The 22768-nt window shown below is 38.2% G+C and overlaps 1 protein-coding gene and 1 pseudogene across 6 annotated transcripts in view; one reads left to right on the plus strand and one right to left on the minus strand.

The window, feature by feature from the left end:
- GK5 (glycerol kinase 5) overlaps positions 1-22768 on the plus strand; it is a 183041-nt gene that overhangs the window by 20281 nt on the left and 139992 nt on the right. For 4 of the 6 annotated variants that reach the window (XM_045584136.1, XM_045584134.1, XM_045584135.1 and 1 more), the window contains exon 2: positions 8134-8227. The exons of the other annotated variants lie outside the window; for them this stretch is intronic. In XM_045584136.1, the coding sequence (XP_045440092.1) occupies positions 8134-8227 (94 nt within the window). The remainder of the gene's footprint in view (positions 1-8133; positions 8228-22768) is intronic. 6 annotated transcript variants of the gene reach the window in all.
- On the minus strand, positions 1484-22490 carry LOC118723346 (annotated as a pseudogene).

Below are 22768 nucleotides of genomic sequence, written 5' to 3' on the forward strand. Positions count from 1 at the left end.
TACTACAGGGTTTTTTTCCCCATCATATGGCTTGTTTGCTAAAATTTGCTAGAAATAACTGAATAATACAGAATAACCTATTAATTTGATTATAAACATATGTTGGTTAGAAGAATTTTAAAATTATCATCACGTATGACATAGGCACCGAAAATTTTGTCTGTTAAATCTGAAGTCCATTAAGTTGAGTTCCACAAAATCGAGGGTTTCCTATACAGAAAGGCCACTCCAGAGAAAACAGTGGAATCACCAATACTGTGTATCTTCTGTACACTCTTGAAAAAAAAAAAAATCTGATTGTCTTTGTTTTTAATCAACAAAACAAATTTTCTTCTTAGCTTTGATTATATTCTTTATAAAATTTTAGATTGGTTTGATTTCACTCTTGTGACATGTTTGGGAATGTTGTTGGAATGGGGGGAAGTGACTCTGGAGTGTCACCATTAAGTCTAAAGGTTTGTAGACTTGAAACGATGATATCCACATTGAGTGTTTTGGGGGTGAGGAAGTGTGTATTACAGTTAAGCCATTATAGTCTGTGGTCATGAAAATTTTACATGGGAAGAACAGAAATATTATTTGATAGAATGGGATATGTTTTATTAGGTCTGATTGTTTCTGATGAGCTCACTGGATTATTTTCACCCTAATGTTCCTCACATTGTCAATATTTCTTCAGGGTTCTTTTCTCTTATATTGGCCTTTCCCTTCATATTATAGGTTTTCCTTAATTGGTAACCTTTGGTTGCTTATCTGCTCATATTTTTAGTATCATGCTTTATCCCACTATACCTGGTATTAGTCCCCAGCCCCAGAGTAAACCTCGTACCTTCTGCATAGGGAGGGGCAATGAGCTGGCTAGAGGAGGGGAATTAGGGATGCTTATACTAGTAAAGACTTTGAACTATTCTTTGTTCAGCTCCACCTGACATTCCAGCGTGTGGAGATACCGCTAATTTTTAGGTTCTAACCTAAAATCTGCCAGAGATTGAACACAGATTGGTTAAATTTGAGTAGGGAATGAGATAGCAGTTTTCTCCTCTTTGCTTACCCATGTACCACTCACCCCCCACACTCACTGTTGATATTAAAAACATTTGTTACCGAAACCGGTTTGGTTTAGTGGATAGTGCGTTGGCCTGCGGACTAAAGGGTCCCAAGTTCGATTCTGGTCAAGGGCATGTGCATTAGTTGTGGGCACATCCCCGGTGTGGGGTGTGTAGGAGGCGGCTGGTCGTTGTTTCACTCTCATTGCTGTTTCTAGCTCTCTATCACCCTTCCTCTCTGTAAAAGATGAATAATAATAATAATAATAATAATAATAAAACATTTGTTAACATTTCTTGTAATAATGGTTTGATGGTGAACACCTTTAGCTTTTTCTTGTCTGTGAAGCTCTTTATCTGACCTGCAATTCTAAATGATAGCTTTTCTGGGTAGAATAATCTTGGTTGTAGGTCCTTGCTTTTTATCACTTTGAACATTTTTTTACCACTTTCTTCTGGCCTGCAAAGTTTCTGTTGAGAAATCAGCTGACAGTTCTATGGGCACTCCTTTGTAGAAATATTAACTACTTTTCTCTTGCTGCTTTTAAGATTCTCTCTTTGTCTTTAACCCTTGGCATTTTAATTGTGATGTATCTTCATGTGAGCCTCTTTAGGTTCATGTTGCTTGGGGTTCTCTTTGCTTTCTGGACTTGTATGTCTGTTCTTTCACCATGTAGGGGAAGTTTTTTGTCATTATTTCTTCAAATAGGTTTTCAATTTCTTGCTCCCTCTCTTCTCCTTCTAGAACTCAATGATGTGAATGTTGGTACGCTTGAAGTTATCCCAGAGGCTCCTTATACTAACTTCATATTTTGGGGTCCTTTTTTTCTTTTTGTTCTTCTGTTTAGGTGTTTTTTGCTTCCTCATATTCCAAATTGCTGATGTTATTCTCAGCGTCCTCTACTCTACTGTTGCTTTCCTATAAATTATTCACCATTTCAGTTAGTATAGCCTTCATTTCTGACTGGTACTTTTTCATGTCTTTGAAGTTCTCACTAATTTCCTTGAAATTCTCACTAAGTTCTTAACATTCTCATTAAGATCCTTGAAACTCTTATTTAGTTCCTTGGGCATCCTTATAACCTTTGTTTTGAACTCTGTACCTGGTAGTATGCTTGCTTCCATTTTATTTAGTTCTTTTTCTGGAGATTTCTTTTGTTCTTTCATTTGTGATATTTCTTTGTCTCTGCATTTTGGCTGGTTTCCTGTGTTTGTTTCTATGTATTAGATAGAACTGCTATATCTACTGGAATTGTAGAGTGGCTTTGTGTAGTAGGTGTCCTTTAGGCCCCAATAGTTCAGCTTCCCCAGTCACCTGAGCTTCTTTAAAGGTTTCTTTTAAGAAGAAGAAAGAAAAATAATAATAAAAATATGAATAGTAAAATGGCAATAAATGCATATCTATCAACAATTGAATCTGAAAATAAATAAACAAGGAATCTAGTTAACAAAATAAACCAATGAATAAAATAGAACCATAGGCTTGGAAACATGGAGCAGACTGATGAATCTTAGGTGGAAGGAGGGAGGGGTCAGGAAGAGATTAACGAAAGAACTTATATGCATAAATACATAACCCAATGGACAGAAAATAGGGTGGTACAGGCCTGGGGCAAGGTGGAATTGGGTAGAGGAAGCCAATGGTTGGTGGGAAGAGAGGAACAGCTGTAATACTCTCAATAATCCTATCTATTAAAAGAGTAATATGCACATTGACCATCACTCCAACACACAAGATGGCTGCCCCCATGTGGTCAAAGATCCTGCCCCCATGTGGACACAAGATGGCCAGCAGGGGAGGGCAGTTGGGAAGAACCAGGCCTGCAAGGGAGGGCAACTGTGGGCAATCAGGCCAGCAGGGTAGGACAGTTGGGAGGGACCAGGCCTGCAAGGAAGGACAGTTGAAGGCGATCAAGCCTGCAGGGGAGGGCAATTAGGGGTGACCAGGCTGGCAAAGGAGGACAGTTGGGGGCGACCAGGCCTGCAGGGAAGGGTAGTTGGGGGGATCCAGGCCTGCTGGGGGGAGCAGTTGGGGAGGGGACGAGGCCTGCAAGGGAGGGCAGTTAGGAGTGATCAGGCCTGCAGGGGAGGGCAGTTAGGAGCAACCAGGCTAGCAGAAGAGCAGTCTGGCATCAATCAGACTGGCAGGGGAGTAGTTAGGGGAAGATCAGGCTGGCAGGCCGAAGTGGTTAGGGGCAATCAGGAACGCAGGCAGGCGAGCAGTTAGGAGGCCTGAGCAGGAAGTTGGACATCCCTCGAGGTGTCCCAGATTGGAGAGGGTGCAGGTTGGGCTGAGGGACACACATCCCAATGCACGAATTTTGTGCATCAGGCCTCTAGTTCTATATAATAAAAGGCTAATGTGCAAATCAACCGAATGACAGAATGGCTTGTTGCTGTGACACACACTGACCACAAGGGGGCAAATACTCAATGAAGGAGCTGCCCCCTGGTGGTCAGTGCAACCCCAGAGTGAAAGCCTCTCCTGCCTTCATGGCAGTGCTAAGGACCCCTCGGGGGATATCTGCCTAAGCCGTCAGTTGAATATCCCCTGAGGGGCCTCAGACTGCAAGAGGGCATAAGCTGGGTTGAGGGACTCCCCCTACTCTCCCTCATGCACCAGGCCTCTAGTACAGACATAATTAAACAAAAAACAAAATATTTGTTAAAATCTGGTCTGAACTTGTTTGATCTCTTGTCCTACGTAGACCATTTTAATGTTTTTATCTTGAGTCTTGAGAGTAATTGGAGATAAAATACTATATTTAAGTTATTTTAACCTAAAGCTGTAGGTTTCTTTTATTTTAAAAATTAATATACACTAAAATTGACTTTTGTAGTGAATAAGTTTTGTGAGTTTTAGTACATGTATAGACGTATCCAATAATACTTCCTTGTGTTAGTTCTTGTAGTCATACCATCCTCCTGAACATAACTTCTGATAGCCATTGATCTATTTTCCATCACTACAGTTTTTTCTTTTTGAGAACATCATCAAGTGGAAAAATATAGTAAATATTCTTTGGAAACTGGCATTTTTTTTTCAGCACAATTCCTTTTAGATATGTCTATGTTGTTGTGTGTATCAATCTTGTTCATCTCTTTATTTCTTAGTAATAACCCTTTATGGATATATCACATTCATTTACCTGTTGAAGTACATTTTTGGTTGTTTCCATTTTCTGGTAATTTTGAGTAGAACTGAATAAAATATGAACATTTTGTACAGATTTTAATGTGAACATAAGTTTTCATTTCTTTAGGATAAATACCTAGGAGTGGGATTATTGAGTCTTAGGATAAGTGAATATTAAATTTAACAAGAAATGCCAAACTTTTCCAGATTGGCTGTCCCATTTTGCATTCCCACCAGCAATGTATAAGAGTTCCATTTGTTCTTCATGACACTTGATATTATTAGTGCTTTTTATTTTATGCATCCTAATAGATATAGTGGTGTTTCATTGTGGTTTTGACTTGCATTTTCCTAATTGCTAATGATGTTGAATATTTTTTTGTGCTTATTTGCTATCCATATAATCTTCTTCGGTAAAATGCCTGTTCAAGTCTTTTGTCCATTTTTAATTGGGCTATTTCCTTACTGTTGAGTTTTGAGAACTCTTTATATATTCTTAATATGATTCCTATAGTGGTTTATATGACTTGCATATATTTTCAATCAGTCTGTGTAGTCTTTTCATTTTCTTTTTTAAAATATATTTTATTGATTTTTTACAGAGAGGAAGAAAGAGGGATAGTTAGAAACATCGATGAGAGAGAATTATCGATCAGCTGTCTCTTGCACACCCCCTACTGGGGATGTGCCCGAAACCAAGGTAATACATGCCTTTGACCGGAATCAAACCTGGGACCTTTCAGTCCACAGGCCGACACTCTATCCACTGAGCTAAACCGGTTTCGGCATTGTTTTCTTAACAGTATCTTTTGCAGAGCAAATGTTTTTAATTTTGATGAAATACAATTTATTTTGTTTTATGAATTGTACATTTGGTGTCATCTCTAATTCTTCACCTAACCCCAAGTAACAAAGATTTTCTCCTATGTTTTCTTCTAAACATTATACAGTTTTACATTTAAATCTATGATACCTTTTGAGTTAATTTTTGTATAAGATATGAGGTTTAGATTAAAGGTAATTCAAACTGTGTTGAAAATGCTATCTTTTCTCCATTAAATTGCCTTACACATTTGTTAGAAATTAATGAGCTATCTTTGTATAGGTCTATTTCTGCACTTTATTCTATACTGTTGATCTATTTGTCTACACCTACTTAGTTACTGTAGCTTTATAATTGTAAGTCTTGAAATTGGGTAGTGTGATTTCTCCAGTTTTATTCTTTTCAACATTTTTGGCTATTTTAGTTCTATATAAATTTTAAAATCAACATGTCTATATCTACAAAAATTCTATAGGAATTTTGATATAGAATTGTGGATGACTGTTTATTTTAACACTTTAAGAATGTTGAGCTACTTCCTCCTGGTATTCATTGTTCTGAGGAAAAAAATTACACTCATTCAGATTATTGTTTTATATATATAATGTATCTGGCTGTTTTCAAGATTTTTGTTTTTAGTTTTCATCATTTTAATTATGCTGAATCTGGATGTGTATAAATTTGGACTTTCCCTGTTAGGCGTTTTCTTAACTTCTAGAATATACAGATTTGAAATCTCACTGAATTTGAAGAGTTTTAAGCACTATTACTTCCCTGATGTCATATTTTTCTGCATGAAACTCTCACTTCTTTACTAATAGTTATCTATATATATAAAGGCCTAAGTGACCGTTATGACCTGATCACTAGACGATACCACCAGGGGGGCAGAAGCTCAACATAGGAATTGCCCCCTGCTGGTTAGTGTGCTCTCTCAGCCAACCCCTTGCCACCAGCCAACCTCCAGTGGCCTCTCCCCACAGCCGGCCAGTCAACCTCCCAGTCAGAATGGTCCCAATCAGAATGGCCCCAATCAGCCCTAATTGCTGGCCAGGCCCATGGACCCCACCCGTGCATGAGTTTTTGCACTGAGCCTCTTGTGATGGCATAACTAGTGGACCTTTAGCTCTTTCCCACAGATCCCTGAGACCTTATTCATGTTTTCCAATATTTTTCTTTCTGTTATTCAAAATATATAATTTGTTTTGAACCATCTTCAAGTTTATTGACTTTCTTCTATCTGCATTCTACTATTGAGCCCATCAAGTATGTTTTTTAATTTTAATTATTTTTCTTTTTTAAGTTGATTTTTTCCAGCTCTATTGAGGTATGATTGACCAATAAAATCTGTAAATATTTTAGGTGAACATTATATTTGGTATACCTACACATTGTGCAATGATTATCACAATCAAATTAACGTATCTATAACCTCAGAATATTACCATTTGTGTGTGTTTATGTGAAGAACTACTTTCTTAACAAATTTCAAGTATACAACACATTATTAACAACCATAGTCACCATGCTGTCTGTACATTAGGTCTTCAAAACTTATAACTGAAAATTTGCACCCTTTGACCATCATCACTCAATTTCTTCCACTCCCCCAATTATTCTATTTTTCAATTCTAAAAATTTTCTTTTTATGTCTTTTATTTTTTTGTTTCAAAAGAATTTGTTCTTCTTGGAGTTGCTTTAAAACCCTTTTCAGGTATCTTCTGTGTCATCTTTGTATTGGTATCTATTGATTATCTTTTCCTGTCTGAGTTGAGATTTTATAATTTTGGATTGTATCCTGGACCCTTTGAACATCATGGTTTAATACTCTGGATCTTGTGTAAATCCTGTGATGAATGTTCGTAATTTTCTTTTAGCAGGCAATTAATGCAGTTGGGCTCAGACTAAAAATTCTGACCAGCCTTCTGTGGACTTTGGTTTCAGTGTCTGTTCTCACACTTGGAAGTACTGTTTGGAAGGCAGCTATGCTCACCACTATACCACCAACGCAGCTTTGGAAGTACTCTTTGGATATGCCCTGTGTACGTGCCACCCAGTGGTCAACTGGTGTGCCCCTAGTTCTCATCCTTAACATCTTTGCTATGCTGTTTAGGATTACATTTACAGATGTGCAGCTTTGAGATGAGTCTAGGAATTTATACACAGTTTTCTGGAATAGCTTTCTCAAAAGTTCCTTCCGCTCTGAGATCTTCCTAGAAAGCTGGAGCTTTCATTACACTATCTGGGGGTATTTCCCATATCTGGGGGTAGGCATCCCATATCTGGGGGTAGGCATCAGGAGCACACACAGAGAAAAAAGCCAGCGGAGTCAAGTTAACCTTTTGGACCCCACAGCTCCTTTGATTGGAGAGAAAGCTTTAACCTCGCAGTACTTTAGGTGCTTTTGGTTACTAAGGCAGCCACCACTACGGGTTAGCCTGGGTACAAAAGTGTGGAGGCAAGGGGTTGGGGAAAGAAAAGAAATATGGGGGCTTTCCCCCATTCCTTCTCAGGGTTAGCCAAAAGAAAAGTGCTTTCTTTGGTATTTACTGCATCCTGGTTCCCACTTCTGATTTTCAGGCTGCCTTGAGTCCAGTCCAGGGAATACCAGAAGAAAAATAGGAAACTTACCACCAGTCTAGTGGTACTTGAATTCTATCCTTTGACCCTCTCCACCTTCCCCAATATATTGTACTTCCTTGTGTCCCCAAATAGCTGCTCCATGCATTCTGCCCAGATTTATATCTGCATTCAGTGAGAGGGACAGAGTGGAGTATGTTTGCTCCAACGTAGTCTGAACCAGAACTTGGTATGTTATTTGTTAATTTTTGTTTTCTAAAGTGTCTGACTTTTTTCTTATTGCAGAAATAACATGTATTTATTGTAGAAATCTTCAAAAATAAAGACAAACTTGGAAAATAAAGATAAAATCTTCTGTAAACTCAAACTGAAGAAAACTGTTATTTTGGTGTATCATCTTTTATTATTTCGTATAAATATTTTTTCCACTTAAAAATAAATTAGATAATTTATAAAATCATATTAATGATTTTAACAAGTAATCTTAAGACCCACATACTACTGACTTGATCTTAGGTTGTTTATACTAAATCTTGTCTTTTCCATAGGTAGTAAGTCTTTGTCCTCAAATTGGCTGGGTTGAAATTGATCCTGATGTTCTCTGGCTTCAATTTGTTGCTGTAATAAAAGAATCTGTCAAAGGTAATTGGATTTATGAAAATAAAAATGGTAAAGTATATTTTGTTTGTGATAAGAATTTTCCTGTTTTGACAAGAATGTCAAGGCAAAAAAAAAGTGTTACTTCTGGGGTTGGAAGCATACATTTTGTTAGAAACCCCAACTGTGTTTCAATCATGAAAGAAAGGGAGTTTGTGAAGACTGAACAAGGTGGATTTCAAAGAGTTACATGAGCTGCTTTGAAAGAGCTGTGACTGGTGCTGGCAAGCAGACTTAACTATGCTGTACATGACTGCGTATTCTATTGCTAGGTGAAAAGCTTACTTTTTAAATTTTATTTTATTGCTTAAAGTATTACAAAGAGTAGTACACGTCTCCTTTTCCCCCTCTCTGATATTCTCCTGATCTCCTCTACCCCCAGTATCTTGTATCCATTGGTTATGCTTATATGCATGCATACAAGTCCTTTGGTTGATCTCTTACCTGCCTGCCCAACCCTCCCCAGTCTTCCCACTATAGTTTGACAGTTTGTTCAGTGCTGCTCTGCCTCTGTATCTATTTTTGTCCAGCAGTTTATAATGTTTTTTATTACCCATAACTGAGCGAGATCATGTATTTTTCTTTCATTGACTGCTTATTTCACTTAGCATAATGCTTTCCAGTTCCATCCATGCTGTTGCAAATGGTAAGAATTCTTTCTTTTTTATAGCATTGTAGTATTCCATTGTGTAGATGTAGTACGGTTTTTTTTTTTAAATAAATCTTTATTGTTCATATTGTTACAAAAGTTCCTCATTTTTTCCCCCCTCCACCAGGTTCCCACCCCACCATCTGCCCTTTCCCCACCCCCACGGTCCAGTCTCTTCCCACACCCCCTAATCCCCTTCTCCCCAGGAATCATCAGTCCACTCCCCTTCCATACCTCTTGATTCTATTATATTCACCAGTTAATATTGTTCATCAGGTTTTTTAATTCCCTTGGTTTTTAGATACACTTGTTGATAGTTACATATTGTTCATAATTTTTATCTTTATTTTCTTCCTCTTCCTAAAGAACCCCCTTCAGCAATTCATATAATTCTGGTTTGGTGGTGATGAACTTCTTTAGCTTTTTTTTATTTATGAAACTCTTTATCTGGCCTTCGATTCTGAGTGATAGCTTTGCTGGGTAGAGTATTTTTGGCTGTAGGTTCTTGCTATTCATCACCTTGAATATTTCTTGCCATTCCCATCTAGCCTGCATGATTTCTGTTGAGAAATCAGCTGACAATTGTATGGGTGCTCCTTTATTGATAACTACCTGCTTTGCTCTTGCTGCTTTTAATATTCTTTGTCTTTTGCTCTTGGCATTTTAATTATGATGTGTCTTGGTGTGGTCCTCATTGGATTCCTTTTGTTAGGAGTTCTGTGTGCTTCCTGGATTTGTAAGTCTATTTCTTTCACCGGGTGGGGGAAGTTTTCTGTCACTGTTTCTTCCAGTATGTTTTTGGTATCTTGCCTCTCTCATATTCTGGGACCCCCATAATTCTGATGTTGGTTTGCTTAAAGTTGTCCCAGAGGTTTATTACACTAACTTCAACTTTCTGGATTCTCTTGTCTTCTTGCTTCTGCAGAGGAGTGTCCTCTGGGTATTTGTGTTCCAAATCTTTTACTTGATTCTTGCGATCTTCCATTCTGTTTTTAGGACTCTGTATAATATTTTTTATTTCAGACAATGTATTCCTTCTTTCTAGTTGATCCCTTTTCATATCCTCATAGGTCTCGTTTATTTTATCGGCCTTTTCTAAGAAATTCTTGAAAAACCTTATAAGTGTGGTTTTGAACTCTATATCCAGTTGCTTTTTGTCCTTCATTTCTTTTGTTTGTGATCTGTTTCCTTGTCTCTGCATTTTCGCTGCTTCCTTGAGTTGGTAGGGTGGCTTTGTATGTTAAGGTGTCCTATATGGTTCAGTGGGTCAGCCTCCCAGTTATCTGAGGTAAACACTGTTGGTTCATCCCTTTGTGGACTGTGTGTACAGTCTTTTGTAGTTAAGTCTTAATTGTTGATATCACTGGGAGGAACTGACCTCCAGGCCAATTGACTGTGAGGATCAGCTGTGTCTATGCCGGGAGACAGCCTTATTCAAAAGACTCTGTGCTCAGCTTGGATGGGGCGGAGTTTCAGGGTGGAGCCTACAGCCTTGGCTTCCTGTCAACCCCAGCCTATGAGGTTCCTGAGTCTCAGTGTTCCTCAGTGTCCTTTGGTACTTGCTGCAAGCACCTCTGACAGAAAGGTGCCCTCGAGTTTCGCCCACTACTGGACAGTTTAGTCTCTCCCCCAATGAGTCTGGAACTGGTGTTCAGTGCAGTTGAAGTGGGGTTCAATGAAGTCCGGAGCTGTTGTTGCCTTCCCTCTAGGGCAATCCAATGGCACAGTCAACAGTCTCTCCTCTGTGCACAATGTGCGCGACTCTGGGGCTCTGCCTTTCACTGAGTTTCCACCTTACAGCCTAGAATCCCTCTGTATGAGTCTGGGACCCCAGGGTCTCGCCCAGAACTGGGGTTCAGTGCTGTCGGAACTGGGGTTCAGCATAGTCTGGAGCTTTTATCTCCTTCCCACTAGGGAATGCCAGCCAGGCACTCAGCTGCCCCTCCTCTCCAGCTCTGTCCTCTCCCCACGTGCACATCGTGTCTCTGTACCTTAGGCTTTTACAGCTCCTCTGATTTTCCTTCTGGTTTTCTCTTTTCTTCTAGTTGTAGAATTTCCAGTCAGTCAACTTGCCTGTAGTTCTGGATAATGTCCACTTTATTTTTTAGTTGTATTTTTTGAAATTGTTATGTAAGGCTGCAGTTAGGCGTTTATCTATGCAGCCATCTTGGTTTCCTCCCATCTTCTCCCTTGGTGTATTCAATGTAGCACAGTTTTCTAATCCATTCATCTGCTGATGGGCATTAAGGCTGTTTCTAAATCTTAGCTATTGTAAATTGTGCTGTGAACATAGGGGTGCATATATCCTTTCTGATTGGTGTTTCTGGTTTCTTGGGATATAGTCCTAGAAGTGGGATCACTGGGTCAAATGGGAGTTCCGTTTTTTAGTTTTTTTTTTGGGAAACTCCATACTGTTCTCCACAGTGGCTGCAGTGTGCATTCTCACCAGCAGTGCACTAGGGTTCCTTTTTCTCCACATCCTTGCCAGCACTTGTTGTCTGTTGATTTGTTGATGATAGCCATTCTGACAGGTGAGAGGTGATGTCTCATTGTTGTTTTGATTTGCATCTCTCAGATGATTAGTGACTTTGAGCAGTTTTCATATGTCTCTTGGCTTTCTGAATGTCTATTTAGGCCTGTTGCCCATTTTTGATTGGATTGTTTATCTTCTTGTTAAGTTGTAAGAGTAGCCGTTGGTATTTTAATGGGGATTGCATTGAATTTATAAATTGCTTTGGGTAGTATGGACATTTTAATGATATTGATTTTACCCATCTATGAACATGGTATATTCTTTCATTTGTTCATGTCTTCTATCTCTTTTTAAAATGTCCTGTAGTTTTCTGAGTACAGGTCTTCTACATCCTTAGTTAAGTTTATTCCTAGGTATCTTAATTTTTTTGGTGCAATGGTAAATGGGATTTTTTTTTCTTTTTTTTCTTTTTCCCCCCGCTTCTCTTACTGTGAGTTTGTTTTTAGTGTATAAAAAGGCCATAGATTTCTGGGTGTTTATTTTGTATTCTGCTACTTTTCCAAATTCACTTTTAGGTCCAATAGTTTTTTTGATGGAGTCTTTGGGATTTTCTATGTATAGTAGCATATCATCTTCAAATAAGGACAGTTTTACTTCTTCTTTTATAATTTGGATGCCTTTTATTTCTTCTTCTTGTCTAATTGCTATATCTAGCACTTCCAGTATTATATCAAACAGAAGTGGTGGAAATGGACATCCCTGTCTTGTTTTTGTTCTTAGGGGAAATGAGTTTAGTTTTTGCCCATTGAGTATGATATTGGCTGTAGGTTTGTCCTATATGGGTTTTATTATGTTTAGGTATGATCCCTCTATTCCCACTTTGCTGAGAGTTTTTATCAAAAGGGTGTTGGATTTTGTCAAATGCCTTTTCTGCATTGATAGGATTTTGTGCCTTTTTGTCTCAGTTTGCTTATGTGTTGTATCACATTTATTGGTTATGAGTTATATCACATTTATTGATTTGTGAATATTGTACCATCCTTGCATCCCTGGGATAAATTCCACATGGTCATGGTATATGATCTTTCTAATGTAAAGCTGAATTCGATTTGTTAAATTTTAAGGATTTTAGCATCTATGCTCATCAAGGATAATAGCCTGTAGTTCTCTTTTTTTGTGGTATCTTTATCTGGTTTTGGGATTAGGGTAATTCTGGCTTCAAGAAAGAGCTTAGAAGTGTGCCTTCTGCTTGAATTTTTTGAAATAGTTTCAGGAAGATAGATTTTAATTCTTCTTTGAATTCTTGGTAGAACTCTCCTATAAAGCCATCCAGACCAGGGCTTTTGTTTGCTAGAAGATTTTTGATCGCTGCTTCACTTTCTTTGGTAGTTATTGGGCTATTCAGGTTTTTTGATTCTTCTTGATTGAGTTTTGGGAGCTTGTATTTTTCTGAGAATATGTTCATTTCATCTAGGTTGTCCATTTTGTTGGAGTAGAGTTGTTCATAGTATGTTTTCATAATCATTTGTATTTCTGTATGATCTGTTGTTACTTTTACTCTTTTATTTCTGATTTTGTTTATTTGGGTCCTCTCCTTTGCTTCCTGGTGAACCTGGCTAGACGTTCATAGATCTTGTTTATCCTTTCAAAGAACCAGCTCTTGGTTTTATTGATGTTTTGTATTTTTTTTTGTCTCTATGTTATTTATTTCCACTCTGATATTTATTATTTCCTTCCTCCTTCTTATACTGGGCTTTTCCTGTTGCTCTCTAACTCTTTGAGTGTTAGATAATTTATTACTATCTTTTATTGTTTTTTTGAGATAGGCCTGTAGAGCTATGAACTTCCCTCTCAAGACTGCTTTTGCTGTGTCCCATAGATTTTGGATTGTTGTGTTTTCATTGTCATTTGTTGCCATGATGCTTTTTATTTCTTCTTTGACCTCTTTGGTAACCCAATCATTGTTTAAAAGCATGCTATTTAGCCTCCACGTTTCATTTATTTTTATTATTTTTATTGGAGTTGATTTCTAGTTTTGTGATCTGAGAAGATGCTTAATATGATTTCTATCTTCTTGAATTTAAAGATATTTTGCCTGTGCCCTAATATGTAGCCTGTTTTTGAAAATGACCCATGTGAACTTGAGTAGAATGTGTATTCTGTGGCTTTGGGATGGAATATTCTGAATATGTCAATTCCACCTAATCTAGTGAGTCATTTAGGATATCTGTTTCTTTTCTGATTTTTTGTTTAGTGGACTCAGTAGGGTATTAAAGTCCCCTACTATGGCTCTATTGCTGTCAATCTTTCCCTTGAAATTCTCCAGAAATTTTTTTTTTTATGTATTTGGGTGCTCCTGTACTGGGTGCATATTTGTTTACCAGAGTTATATCTTCTTGTTGAATTGTTGCCTTTGGTATTATGAAGTGGCCTTCCTTATCTCTTGTTATGGCCTTCACTTTGAGGTCTAATTTGTCAGATATAAGTATTACTACCCCAGCTTTTTTTTTTTTTTTTTTTCTCATTTCCATTCACCTGAAAGACCTTTTTTCATCCCTTCACCGTAAGTCTGTTTGAGTCCTTTGTTCTAAGGTGGGTTTCCTTTTGACAGCAGATATATGGGTCATGTTTTCTTATCCACTCAGCTACCTTATCTCTTTTAATTGGGGCATTTAATCCATTTACATTTAAAGTTATTATTGAGGAAGAGAAACCAAGATGGCAGCATAGGGTAGACACCCAAATGCAGCCTACCACAACAAATTTTTGAATTTAGAACTGGAAAACAGGAGAGGCATTGCCCTGAAGGGATGGATGGCTAGCTGAGAGGAGGCTCTGCCATCTGGGAAGAAGAGAGAAGGCACGTTGAACCTCAGGAATTATAAAGGTACGGAAAACTGTGCACGCGAAAAGGCGCTGGCTTACTCCCGGCGCGCGGAGAGGGAGGGCTAGACCGAGATTGCTGCTGGCTTACTCCTGGTGTGCCAAGAGGCCAGGCCAGGCTGAGTTCGCTACTGGCTTACTCTTGGTGCGCAGAGAGGGCGGACAGCTAACACGCGGCTGGCTTTCTTGTTCAAGAGGAAAACAGAATCACACTATTGCTTTGATAGATGGCCACAGTCAGTGAGAGGCCAGACTGTCAGGCAGTGGGCAGAGATCTTTCGGAGGTTTGTGAAGCCAGAGGCCATTACTGTGGGACTTAGGGAGGAGCCGAAGGGAAAACAAAGTTTGTTTGCACCAACCTGAGACTCTGCCCAATCCAAGTTGAGCACAGAAGCTCTCCCAGAGGCTGGCTTTCTCTAAGGAGGGACTGGCCAGAATCCAAAGCTTGTCTGCGCCTTTACCAAAGAGGTGCACGCTCCTGCAACCAGTCTTCCGAAACTCACTGCGAACAGGACTTTTCTAAGGCGAGACTGACAGGGAACCAAAGATTGTCTGCGCCACCCCGAGACCCTGACCCATCCAAGCGGAGTACAGAAGCCCTCCTAGCTGAGACACTGCTGATCCTCACAGCCAATTGGCTTGGAGATCAACACGTCCCAGTGATACCAACAATAAGTAAGGCTTAAAAACAAGACTGCACACACAGCCCACAAAGGGCTACACCAAGACTGTCCACTGCAGGTAACTAGGAAGGCTGTGCTACCAGGCTCTACCAGAATACCTAGTACACAAAACTATTCCACCAAATCAGGGAAACAACTAAAATACAGGCAAAAGGCAGGACACAAAGGAAGGAGATGGAGGAAAAGAAAAGATTGGACATTGAGTTCAAAACTACAGTTATAAGGTTATTCAAGAATATCCTAAAAAAGGCTGATAAAATAAATGAGATCTATGAGGATATGAAAAGGGAACAATTAGAAATAATAAGAGATCAACTAGAAATGAAGAAAACATTGTCTGAAATAAAAAATATTGCAAAGTCCGAAAAACAGACTGGAAGATCGCAAGAATCAAGACAAAGATTTAGAACACAAAGAGCCAGAGGACACTCCTCCACAGAAGCAAGAAGATAAGATAATCCAGAAAGTTGAAGATAGTGTAAGAAACCTCTGGGACAATTTCAAGCGAACCAACATCAGAATTATGGGGGTCCCAGAAGATGAGAGAGAGCAAGATATCGAAAACATACTGAAAGAAATAGTGACAGAAAACTTCCCCCACCTGGGGAAAGAAATAGACTTACAAGTCCAGGAAGCCTGCAGAACCCCAAACAAAAGGAATCCAAGGAGGATCCTACACCAAGACACATCATAATTAAAATTCCAAGAGCAAAAGACAAAGAGAGAATATTAAAAACAGCAAGAGAAAAGCAGGTAGTTACCTATAAAGGAGCACCCATACGATTGTCAGCTGATTTCTCAACAGAAATCATGCAGGCTAGACGGGAATGGTAAGAAATATTCAAGGTGATGAATAGCAAGAACCTACAGCCAAAAATACTCTACCCAGCAAAGCTATCACTCAGAATCGAAGGCTAGATAAAGAGCTTCACAAATAAAAGCTAAAAGAGTTCATCACCCCCAAACCAGAATTATATGAATTGCTGAAGGGGGTTATTTAGGAAGAAGAAGAAGATAAAGATAAAAATTATGAACAACAAATATATAACTATCAACAAGTGTATCTAAAAACCAAGGGAATTAAAAAACCTGATGAACAATATTAACTGGTGAATATAATAGAATCAGAGGTATGGAAGGGGAGTGGACTGATGATTCCTGGGGAAAAGGGGTGTGGGGTTGCGGGAAGAGACTGAACAAAAACTGTGCACCTATGGATGAAGATAATGGGGGATGGGGAAAGGACAGAGGGTAGGGTGGGAACCTGGTGGAGGGGAGCAATTGAGTGGAGGAGAGGAACACATTTGTAATAATCTTAACAATAAAGATTTATTATTGATAGGTACTTGTTTGTCACCATTTTTATTATTATTATTTTTTTAAGTCACCAGATTTTTATATATATTTTTTCCTTTCATTTTTTTTTAATTAAGGTATTATATGTGTACATATCTCACCAATTCCTTCACTCACTCCCATACATGCCCTCCCTCCCCAGAGTTTTGCGACCATTGGTTATGCTTATATGCATGCATACAAGTCCTTCGGTTGATCTATTATCTCCCCCATATTTCCCTCCCCTCCCCACTGTAAGTTGACAGTCTGTTTGTTGCTTTACTGTCTCTGTATCTATCTTTTTGTTAATCAGTTTATAATGTTCCTTATTATCCATAAATGAGTGAGATCATGTAGTGTTTTTATTTCATTGACTGGCTTATTTCACTCAGCATAATGTTCTTCAATTCCATCCAGTTGCTGAAAATGATAAGAATTCTTTCTTTTTTATGGCAGCATAGTATTCCATTGTGTAGATGTACCATAGTGTTCTGATACAATCATCTGATGGGCACCTAGGCTATTTCCAAATCCTAGCTATTGTAAATTGTGCTGCTATGAACATAGGGGTGCACATATCCTTTTTGATTGGTGTTTCTAGTTTCTTAGGATATATTCCTAGGAGTGGGATTACTGGGTCAAATGGGAATTCCATTTCCAGTTTTTTTGTTTAAGGAAATTCCATATTGTTATCCACAGTGGTTACACCAGCCTGCATTCCCACCAGCAGTGCATGAGGGTTCCTTTTTCTCCGCAACCTCATCAGCACTTGTCGTTTGTTGATTTGTTGACAATAGCCAATCTGACAGGTGTGAGATGTTACCGCAATGTTGTTTTGATTTGCACCTCTTGGATAGCCTTCCTTCTGTCTTCTTTTGAAAAGATTCTATTTAAGTCCATTGCCCATTTAAAAAATATATATATTTTATTGATTTTTTACAGAGAGGAAGAGAGAGGGGTAGAGAGTTAGAAATATCATTGAGAGAGAATCATTGATCAGCTGACTCCTGCACACCCCCCACCAGGGATGTGCCTGCAACCAAGGTACATGCCCTTGACCGGAATTGAACCTGGACCTTTCAGTCCACAGGCCGAAGCACTATCCACTGAGCCAAATCGGTTTTGGCTCATTTATCTTCCTTTTATTAACTTGTATAAACTGTCTGTAGATGTTGGAGATTAAACCTTTATCAGTGATAACATTTGCAAATATGTTCTCCCCTACATTGGGCTTTCTTGTTGTTTTGTTGATGGTTTCTTTTACTGTGAAAAAGCTTTTAATTTTGATGTAGTCCCATTTGTTTATTTTCTCTTTAGCTTCCATTGCCCTAGGGGCAGTATCAGTGAAGAAGTTCTTTCAGCATATGTCTGAGATTTTGCTGCCTGTGGATGCCTCTAGTATTTTTATGGTTTCCTGTCTTATGTTTAAGTCCTGTATCCATTTTGAGTTTATTTTTGTGTATGGTGTAAGTTGGTGATCTAATTTCATTCTTTTGCATATATCTGTCCAATTTTCCCAACACCATTTATTGAAGAGACTGTCTTCACTCCATTTTATGTTTGTGCCTTCTTTGTCAAATATTAATTGAGCATAATGGCTTGGGTTCTCTATTCTATCCCATTGTTCTATTGTATATGTCTGTTTTTGTGCCAGTACCATGCTGTTTTGAGAACAATGCCTTTGTAGTACAGCTTTAAATCTGGTATTAAGATCCCTCCTACTTTATTCTTTCTCAGGATTGCTTTGGCTATTCTGGGTCTTTTTTTTGTTCCAGATGATTTTTTTTGAGAATTCTTTCTAGGTCTGTGAAATATGCTGTTGGTATTTTAATGGGGACTGCATTGAACCTATAGATTGCTTTGGGAAGTATGGACATTTTGATGATGTTGGTTCTACCAATCCATGAACATGGTATGTTCTTCCATCTGTTTATGTCTTCCTCTATCTCTTTTTTCAGTGTCCTGTAGTTTTCCACATATAGGTCTTTTACCTTCTTAGTTAAGTTTATTCCTAGGTATCTTAATATTTTTGGTGCGATGATAAATGGGATCGCTTTTTTATTCTCTATTTCTGTAAGTTCACTATTGGTGTATAGAAATGCCATACATTTCTTGACATTAATTTTGTATCTTGCTACATTGCTGAATTCATTTATTAAGTCTATTAGTTTTTTGATGGAGTCTTTTGGGTTTTTCATGTACAATATCATGTTATTTGCAAAGAAGGACAATTTTGCTTCTTTTCCAATTTGGATGCCTTTCATTTCCTCTTCTTGTCTAATTGGAATGGCTGATACTTCCAAAACTATATGAAACAGGAGTGGTGAAAGTGGGCATCCCTGTCTTGTTCCTGTTCTTAGAGGGAATGGTTTTAGTTTTTGCCCATTGAGTATGATGTTGGCTGTGGATTTATCATATATATCTTTTATTATGTTGAGGTTTGATCCTTGTACTCTCACCTTGTTGAGAGTTTTTATCAGGAAAGGGTGTTGGATTTTATCAAATGCTTTTTCTGTATCAATTGATATGAGTGTATGATTTTTATCTTTCAATTTGTTTATGTGATGTATCGCATTTACTGATTTGCAGATATTGTACCATCCTTGCATTCCTGGAATAAATCCTACTTGGTCATGCTGTATAATCTTTGTGATGTTCTGCTGGAGCCAATTAGCTAGAATTTTGTTGAGGATTTTGGCATCTATGTTCATGAGGGATATTGGCCTGTAATTCTCTTTCATTAAGTTTTCTTTATCTGGTTTTGGTATTAGGGTGATACTGGCTTCATAGAAGGAGTTAGGAAGTATTCCTTCATCTTGAATTTTTTGGAGTAATCTGAGGAGATTAGGTTTTAGTTCTTTCTTGAATGCTTGGTAAAATACCTCTGTGAAGTTTTCTGGCCTCGGGCTTTTGTTTGTTGGAAGGTTTTTGATGACTGATTCAATTTCGTCGAAAGTCACTGGTCTATTGAGATTTTTAGATTCTTCCTGATTGAGTTTTGGAAGATTGTATTTTTCTAGGAATATGTCCATTTCTTTCAGGTTGTCCAGTTCGTTGGAATAGAGTTGTTCATAATATTTTGTAACAATCCTTTGTATTTTGGCGGGGTCTGTTGTTATTTTACGTCTTTCATTTCTGATTTTGTTTATTTTGGGTCCTCTCTCCTTGTTTCTTGTTCAGTCTGGCTAGAGGTTCATCAATTTTGTTTATCCTTTCAAAGAACCAGCTCTTGGTTTTGTTGATCTTTTGTAGTGTTTCTTTGTTCTCTATATCGTTTATCTCCACTCTGATTTTTATTATTTCCTTATTTCTCCTTACACTGGGCTTTTCTTGTTGCTCTTTTTCTAACACTTTGAGTTGTAGAGTTAGATAATTTGTTACCATTTTTGTTTTTTGTTTTTTGCAATAGGCTTGTAGAGATATGAACTTCCCTCTCAAAACTGCTTTTGCTGTGTCCCATAGACTTTGGACTGTTGTGTTTTCTTTGTAATTTGTTGCCAGGATGTTTTTAATTTCTTTCTTGATTTCTCTGGTAACCCAGTTTTTGTTTAATAGCATGCTATTTAGTCTCCTTGTGTTTGATTTCTTTGGATTATTTTTATTGTTGTTGATTTCCAGTTTTATGCCACTATGATCTGAGAAGATGCTTGATACGATTTCTGTCTTCTTGAATTTGATGAGACTTTGCCTATGGCCCAACATGTGGTCTACTCTGAAAAGGACCCATGTGCACTTGAGAAGAATGTATATTCTGTGGCTTTGGGGTGGAATGTTCTGAAGGTGTTGATTAATTCCTTCTGGTCTAGTGAGTCATTTAGGATTGATATTTCTTTGCTGATATTTTGTTTAGAGGATTTGTCCAAAGGTGACAGTGGAGTATTAAAATGTCCTACTTTGATTGTATTGATATTCATCTCTCCCTTAATATCCTCCAGCAGTTTTTTTTTTTTTTTTTTAAATATATCTGAGTGCTTCTGTATTGGGTACACATGTTTACCAGGGTTATTTCTTCTTGTTTGATTGCTCCCTTTAGTATTATGAAGTGGCCTTCATTATCTCTTGTTATGTCCTTCACGTTGAAATCTAATTTATCTGATATAAGTATCGCTACCCCAGCTTTTTTTTTTTCTTCATTTCCATTCGCCTGGAAAACCTTTTTCCATCCCTTCACCCTCAGTCTGTGTGTCTTTTTTTCTGAAATGGGTTTCTTGTAGACAGTAGATATATGGGTCTTGTTTTTCTTATCCAATCCCTTTTGATTGGGGCATTTAATTCATTTACATTTATAGTTATTATTGATAGGTACTTATTTGTCGTCATTTTTATTCTATACCCCTGTGTTCCTTCTTTGCTTCTTATTTCTTTTTTATTTTTACAGCAGACCCTTTAGCATTTCCTACATTGCTGGTGATAAATTCCCTTTGTCTTTTTTTGTCTGTGAAGCTCCTGATTTCACCTTCAATTTTGATTGATATCCTTGCTGGGTACAGTATTCTTGGATTTAGACTCTTCCTTTGCATGACTTTGTATATTTTATTCCATTCTCTTATGGCCTGATGAGTTTCTGTTGAGAAATCAGTTGCTAATCTAATGGGTGTTCCTTTATATATAACTTTCTGTCTCTCTCTGGCTGCTTTTAAGATTCTTACTTTGTCGGTGTTTGCCACTTTAATCATAATGTGCCTTGGTGTCGGTCTTTTGGGATTCATTTTGCTTGGGTCTCTGCTAGCATCTTGGATTTATGTGGGTTTTTTCTTCTCTATCTCAGGAAAATTTTCTATCATTATTTCTTGAAACAGGTTTTCCATATCTTCCTCAGTTTCCTTTCCTTCTGGAACCCCTATTATGCTAATATTGTTTTGTTTTGTATTGTCCCAAAGTTCCCTTAGGCTCTCCTGCTTTTTAATTTTTTTTTTCTAGAAGCTGCTCTAATTGGGTATTTTTTTCCATCTTGTCTTCTAGCTTACTTATTCAGTCCTCTACTTCTTCTAGTCTACTCTTGATGCATTCTATTGATTTTTTTATAGTAGCGATGTTATTTTTCATTTTTCATACTGTCAAATTTGTCTTCCATTCTTTTTAGCCATCTTACGATCATTTCTGTGAATTCTTGTTCTGCTAGGTTGCTTGCCTCTAACTCGTTTACTTCCTTTTCTGGTGATACCTGCTTTTCTTTCATATGCGGGCTGTTTTTTGTCTCCCTATGGTCTCTCTTTTCAGGATGTCTGGTTATGTAGTTCTTCCTCTCTTTTTTGTGGTGTGGTGGAATGCTCCTTTGAGTCCAAGTGTTTGTGCCACCTGGAACTGGTGTTCTGGGGCTTACAGCTGCTAGGCGGTCGCTGCGGCTGTGGATATTCAGGCCTCTGTCAAGATCCACTTTTCCTTTAAAGATGGTGAGATTTCCTCGTCCAAGCCTGTAGGTAGCTCCAGGATGGGACCCAGCCCCAGCGTGGGTGCTTCCCTGTCAGGGGAACCCAATCAGTAGTCCCTTGCCTTCTCCTGGAGTTCACCTGTCCCTTAGTTTGCTGAGAAACACTCCCAGTGTGACCCTCAGTTGCTTTCTCTTTCTGCTTTCGAACAAGGATCAGAACCCATCCTTCTATTCTTCCGCCATTTTGGAGATCTCCACCATTTTTATTTATTTGTTTGTTTGTTTATTTATTTATTTATTATCAGCACAGAATTCTTTAATTTTTCCACTTATGCCATGAATTCATAAGGAATGGGTTCCAGCAGCTCAGGCTCCTTTCCATTGGTTCTCACAAAGTGTGCTTCTCTGGGTGGAGCAGGCTGATGCTTCAATTGAACCAGGTACCTTTATCTTAGGCTTCCTTCTTTTTCTGATCATTTTCCTCCACACGTTTCAGGAAGCTATCTCGGCTCTTAGAGTGCTTAATATGCTCAATACGTACATTAATTCTCTTTGCAAGAATATTGCCCTTAATTTGCTTGTTCACAATAATGCCCACTGCATGCTGGGTGACATTGTAGACTCTTCCAGTTTTGCCATGGTAACATTTGTGGGGCATTCTTTTTTGAACAGTGCCCATTCCCTGGATGTCCACAATATCATCTTTCTTGTAGATTCACATGTATGTGGCCAAAGGAACAACTCCATGTTTTCTAAAAGGCCTAGAGAACATATAGCGGGTGCCTCTCCTCTTTCCCTTTGTGTTAGTCATTTTGGTAAATTCGTCTGTGCAACCACAGCCCCCAGGATCCACGTGCAGGATCAACCTTGAAGATCTGCCATTCTTATTTTTTATGCCTGTGTTCCTTCTTCCCTTCCTATTTATTCTTTTTACAGCAGACCCTTTAGCATTTCTTGCATTCCTTGTTTGGTGATAGTAAACTCCCTTAGTCCTTTTTTTGCCTGTGAAGTTCCTGATTTCACCCTCAATTTTTATTGATATCCTTGCTGGGTACAGTATTCTTGGATTCAGACCCTTGCTTTCATGACTTTGTATATTTCATTCCATTCCCTTCTGGCCTGATGTGTTTCT

The sequence above is a fragment of the Pipistrellus kuhlii genome, unplaced genomic scaffold (assembly GCF_014108245.1).
Source record: "Pipistrellus kuhlii isolate mPipKuh1 unplaced genomic scaffold, mPipKuh1.p scaffold_m20_p_2, whole genome shotgun sequence".
NCBI lineage: Eukaryota > Metazoa > Chordata > Mammalia > Chiroptera > Vespertilionidae > Pipistrellus > Pipistrellus kuhlii.